Source organism: Anoplolepis gracilipes, chromosome 7, assembly GCF_047496725.1.
Source record: "Anoplolepis gracilipes chromosome 7, ASM4749672v1, whole genome shotgun sequence".
NCBI classification, from domain to species: Eukaryota; Metazoa; Arthropoda; class Insecta; order Hymenoptera; family Formicidae; genus Anoplolepis; species Anoplolepis gracilipes.
Window position 1 is genome coordinate 504,256 of NC_132976.1, and position 6,151 is coordinate 510,406.

A 6,151-nucleotide genomic window follows, 5' to 3' on the forward strand; every position below is an offset into this window, starting at 1 on the left:
TACTATGTATATGTGCAAGAGAAAGTGCAAAGACAATTAACGGGTATTGTGTCGTGAACATGAATAAACATTTGGTATTTAATGTCTTGTATGTGTACACAAATTGTGTATAATCCTAATATTTTTTTTAAAGAATAACAGACGATCAAAGTTAAGGAACAAAGATCTATTTTATACGACCGAGTACATGTGTCGAAAAGATTTCGTCGTCGTCGTTTAAAACGAAAAGAAAAAGAAACCAAGTAAAATCTGTGAACAAATTTTATTGTCCTATTACATCACGTAATAAAGATAAGAGACAACTATATGAATAGAATATTATTTATTTACAATTAACACATTTGTTAATAATAATACCTCACTTGTAGAAAATATACATATATGTAGATATATATTATATATATATAAGCAATTTTTTTAATTATACAATGATAATCTGTCAATGTTTTCTTAAAAATATGTTAGTCAACACGATTATCGTATTATTACTGTTAGAAAAATAATTTAAAATGTTATCAACAGCCTTCAATTTTTGGCAAAAAAGAAGAATAAAAATATGAAATATTGTACACACGATTGAATGATAAAAGTTCTTTTTTTTTTTTTTTTGTTTTTGTTTTTGTTTTTGATTGCAGTGACGAAGAAGCATTTGTACATACAATTTGCAATCAACTACTACCAACCAATCCAATACGATCGATTGTTTGTCACAATCTTTTTCCAACCGTGCCAAGGAGATTCCAAGTTTTCGCGCGACATTTCTGGAAACGCATTATCGTGCTTCGATCGTGCTCCCGATTTCGTGGACTTGCTTGCCAGGGCACCTTGGTTGTCCTCTTCCTCGATATCTTGATACTGCAATTCGTCATCCATATAAACGACCGTATTATCGTCCTCGCTGGCATATTTGTCATACCTCTCGGCAACATCTCGCTTCGTTACTTTACTCGTAGAGTTTTGCTCAAGATCAGAATCGTACGAGATGATTCCAAGAGGAGATCGTGGTTCAATTATAGGCTTGAAACCGATTGACCTGAGCCGTGCGATTCGCAGATCGCTGTCAAATGCATTCGTCACGGGCACAAAGGCCGACGTTCTATCCCGCGAGGAATCCGCGTTATTCCTCTTCGTAGAAGCAGCAGAAAATCGCGACGTTTGACAAATTTGATATCCCTCGTCATCGTCAGCTACATGACATGTAGATTCCGATCTCAGCTTCTCGTACTTGTCCCACTCCATCTTCAAGACGGCCCTTCGATCGTTCAAGTGTCCGATAACGTAGACTTCTGGATTCTCAGAGATGAGTCTGCATTGCGTGGTCGCGTCCATCGTGCTGGGTTTCTGGACCTGTTTCTTGTGAAAATAGTGTAAGAGCGGTGTTTGAGCAGGGCGATGCGGTAGAGGGATCGTCAGTTTCTTTCGAAGAGTTCTATCGAAGGAGGTCTTGGAAATGTTACGGTCGTCCTCGTTGATCGTTACGATTCTATTCACTTTCCTTTTGCTGACACTACTACAATCATAATCTTTATTATCGTTGTTGGCGGTAGTCTTGAAATTTTTCTGTTTTTCGATCGAATCGTTGATATCTTTAGCATTTGTACGCAGAGCGTTAGATATCCTATATCTGTTCTTGGTTGGTCCATCACTGGCACGTTTGACCTTGGTCAGCTTGCTCTTCCGTTTAAAACTAGACTTGCATCGTTTGCTAGGAGGATATATCACGGTATTGAAAGTGCTGTAACATCTCTTGTTTGCGTACGTGTTGTTCTTGCACCGTAATCTTCTATTTCTGGGGCCGCGAGTTACAGGACTAAAATTAGCGTCTATCGACAAATTGGCAATTTCTCTATCTCGTTTCTTGTACCTGCTCTTTTTGATCGACGAGTCGGGAAAGTCCTGCTTCATCGAACCCATCGCGTTTTTATCGGTCCGAAGACGAGTCTTTATGTCGTACGAGCTGCGAGTATGTTGAGCGATAGTCTGAAGCGAAGCAGCTTGTACGCGAAACGGTGACAAATATTCGTTGTTCTTGGAGATGCCACTCTGATTGTTCTTCCTCGAATTATTACATTTCTGATTTGCCTCGTTGCACGATTGACGATCTATGCTAGGTAGAGTCTTGTCAAATTTTCCCGCATCCGATTGCACTTTCCAAGATAATCTCTTGGATTTGGAATACTTGCAATATCTTCTGTTGTCCAGACACGCGACATTCTCTTTTATATTATCTCCTTTTTTATGTTTCTTCTTAAGATTTACCTTTGATGATATATGTATACTCTTGCTCTTGGAATCCAAAGTGGTTATCTTTGATCCATCCAACATTGCACATTCTTCAGTCGTTAATCCTATCACATTTCCAATCAATAATTTGGATAAAGGATGATGTTTCTCCTTATTGATCAAGTTCAAAATCTTATCCGGTGTCAAAGAATCCAAAGATTTTATGCTCTGCGCGCAGAGCGATTCATTCGACATCTCCAAAATATCGTGGTGTTTGGGAATTTTTTCGTGCGTTGCTATCGAATTCTTCGAAATTGATGCGTTGGTGGGATTTGATATCTGTATATCTGATTCATTATTGGAATTTAAATTGTGCGAATCCAAATATTGTTGAACATTTTCAACTTGTTCTTTGCGCTCGATGATATTTTTATCATTTTCCAGGCAATTTAGCGACGTAGATAAGACGGAGGAATGCGAATGTTGCGACGAGCTTAAAACTTGCAAATTTCTCTTGCGCTTCTTTAACGGACAAACAATTTCGTTCGCGTTCTCAGTCACGATGTACTCGTTGCAAGATACATTTTCACCTAGTTGAGGAGTATCCGGTGCTTTATCCGTATCCAGTCTCGCGATGAGCTTATTATCCTCTTTCGATATCAAACGAACATTTTCCATATCCAATGCCGTACGAATAGCGATATCGATCGACTTGGATGGTTTATACATTGTTGAAACGTTCTTCTTTGCGTCCTGCGCGTTATATGACGATTCGTACAAACCCATGCGTATCGAGATGTTTGTACTATGAGTCTTGGTAGTCGATGCACCCAGGCACGTTAATGTTTTCTGATCAGATACGGTGGTCGATACCGCGTTTTCCACGTTATTCGACGGTTTCTTAAAGACATGACGCGTGACGATGGAACTTTCAGGTACAGTCTTTCGGCCAATGTCGACGAACGAAGTAGTCTTCGCACTTGGTAAGTCATCTTTGTGGCAGAATTTCCGCTTGCCGCAGATACCGCTAGTGTTATACGAACATTTTCTCAAATCATATTTCCTCAAGTTATTCAAATGATTCGATTTTGATAGCGGAGCGCATTGCCGCGTAGAAATTAAATCTTTCGAGTTTGTACCGCTCCAGCTTGGCGGGTCTTGGTCATTCAGACGCATTAGAGCAAACTTATTATACTTGATTCCATTTGTAGCTACGCCTATCCAACAGCCTATGACCATGTAAAGCCCGTCGTATCTGTAACCCGTCTTAGGCGCGATATCGTCTTGCAGATTGTAGCTTCTGATTAATCTTAATGGTATCTGATTCTTATAGTTGCAAATAAGCGGCTCCGCGTCAGGCTGCTCCTCGCGATACACCTGACCTGTGAGGGTGAGAAAATCACCAAAATCCACATCCTCGTTCATATTGGTATGAGAAGTGCAAACTGAAACAACGCCAAATGGTCCTTTGTGTATGTCGGCGTCAAACGGATCGTGCATGTGATCTCTGGAGCAGTCCATACGTATGCCCCACCAGGATCCAGGTGGGAAACCCAGAACAGGGCCATACCAACAATTTGCAGTAACCTAAAAAAAAAAATACATGAATTTAGATCATTATATATTTTGTTGTCTGCCAAAAACCAGGGCTTGTACTTCCTATTTTTCTTTTTTTTTTTTTTTTTTATTATAGAGAAAAAGAGGAATTTTTTATGAAAAAAAAGGGGAAACTGATTTAATTAATGAAAAAGTCACACATATTTATATAAATCAAAGAACTTTTAAATTATAAAATTGATGTATTATTTTAGAAATAGTATTTATTAGTGGGAATAAACAACAGAATTTTAGTTATACAACTTTAATAAAATCTATATTAGATTTGTTAATGTTTTACATAACTGTTTATAAAACTGATAAAAATATGTTTCTTTACTTTAATGATATACAATGCAACAGATACCTAGAAACGCTACATTTTACACATGACAGAATTATACATACACCGCTCGCTATTCAAATTACATTTATTTAATAAGAAGAGAAGACGAGACGAGAAAAATAAACACAAAGCAAAAAATTAAAAATTACATATTTATAAAATAACTAATCAAGTAATTTAAAAGATGATAACTCATATTATGTTACTCGATACATATGATAAACATAAGTTTATTTTTTTTATAATTATTTTTATAATTTATTTTTTTTAATCTTTGGCATATATATATATTAGATTGTATTATCATTAGGTAGCATATTTTAAATGTAATTATTTGTTATTACTTATTCTTTAATTATTTTTAGACCTTAAGCCTTTTGTTTACTTTGGTCTCAACAAGTTGAGATTTTCTTTTTTATACTTTTTCTCTCAATTTCTCAACTTTGATTCTTTGTTCCTTTTTTTTACTTCTGAAATTTTCTAGACTCGATATCAATGCTTGAAAAACTGTTTTGCTGGTCATAGTTTTAGCTGAATCTTTCAATATTGTTTGCATCGGTTCAGATTATTGATTAAAGACAAATGTGCCAATCATGTTAATTATAGAGGAAATAGAGGAAAATTATAGATTTTAGAGGAAAAAGAGGAGATTACGAGTCCTGTATTATATTTTGTTGTCTGTCAAAGCTCAATAAAAGTAAAAGTGACACTTACGCTCGTATTGTAGCACGACAGGTTCAACTTTTCTGACGTTTTCGCTAAATTTGTCTCCACAGTTTGATTGAGCTTGCTAAACAATTTGCTTAGATCCTGTCTGGCCCGGGCCTTTCCCTAAAAAAAAAATACACATCGATAATATATACGTGAAGTAACAAATGTGTACAACAATACGAGTACTTTTGTCCAGAACACGCAACGTAAACAGAATAGAAAACCTTACGGCATTCTGTGTATGGTTTGACGGTTCCTAGAATTTAGTCTAGATAAAATTGCCTTATGGTGCGATACCTGATTCTTAATTCGCGCCTCGAGCAGTCTTTTCTCGTTTTCCTCAATTATATTCGCGCACACGAGCCGCGCGACATGGTTACTCGGCCTCGCCATTTTACAAACGACAAAAGGATCAGCCGCGTACGTCAAGATGCGTTCCACAATTCACACAATCCGACAATCCGTTCTCCATTCGGACGGAGACAGACAGCGAAGAGCGAAGAGTCGTCCGTCTCGCGAATGCAAATGGCCGCTGTTATTTCGTCTTTCGTCGATCACCCGCGCGATAACTTTGCCATGTAAACACGTGACTAAATTAAGTCTGTTCATTTTTTAGTTGCACCTTTTATATATGTATATACACACGCGCGCGCGCGCGCGCGCACGCTTTCTGCTTCTCAGCTTTGCTTTTGCCAACTGTTTTATATATTTTAAACGCAAAATATAGCGCGGGTAGAAATAAATTTGTTATTGGAATATATTTATTGCGATAAAGCGATTACTAACGGAGAAGAAATTTGGAAAAATTTGTCGAAATATACTTTTGCTTTTTACAGTTTGTCACGTACTTTGACATTCTTTTCTATTTTAAAATGAAATGCGAGGATGCGTGAATGAATCTTTCGTAGAAGGAAGTAGAGGAGATGAAAAACACAATTAAAATGGATAGATTTGTTTAGAATCTCTAAATAACAAAAGCAAATTATTCGGCGTGACGAATACCTTTACGCTCGAAGACAGGGTTCCCTTTACTTCCGGGTCATATTTGCACATGTGACAGCTGACATTGACAAGTTTGACAGCTGTTTACCTGTCATTAAAAATAAAAGAGTGACAGAATGTAATATCTTTCAATGTAATTGATAATCGTTTTGGTGAGAATAAAACGAAAAGATTGCAATGATGAATTACATACGTGGAATCGCAACGTAGTCGTAAAATGATGAATAGTGAATATCGTGAATAGGCGCGATCGGTTGGATTGAAAAAAAAAAA

The 6,151-nt window shown here is 37.0% G+C and overlaps 1 protein-coding gene across 1 annotated transcript; it reads right to left on the reverse strand.

Annotated features, from left to right (window-relative positions):
• Nucleotides 1-251: 251 nt before the first annotated feature.
• LOC140667471 (uncharacterized) lies at nt 252-5,414 on the reverse strand. The gene is made up of 3 exons (XM_072895458.1): nt 5,174-5,414; nt 4,880-4,996; nt 252-3,810 (listed from the first exon to the last, which is right to left on the reverse strand). The coding sequence occupies exons 1-3, from the start codon at nt 5,267-5,269 to the stop codon at nt 676-678; spliced, it is 3,348 nt and encodes a 1,115-aa protein (XP_072751559.1). The 5' UTR covers nt 5,270-5,414; the 3' UTR covers nt 252-675.
• Between the last annotated feature and the right edge of the window lie 737 nt (nt 5,415-6,151).

Coding starts and splice junctions, on each gene's coding strand:
- LOC140667471 (XM_072895458.1), bottom strand. CDS start 5,269: ATGGCGAGGCCGAGTAACCATGTCGCGCGGCTCGTGTGCGCGAATATA. Junction 4,997..5,173: donor AGGCGCGAATTAAGAATCAG/GTATCGCACCAT, acceptor TTTTTTTTTTAG/GGAAAGGCCCGGGCCAGACA. Junction 3,811..4,879: donor TGTCGTGCTACAATACGAGC/GTAAGTGTCACT, acceptor TTTTTTTTTTAG/GTTACTGCAAATTGTTGGTA.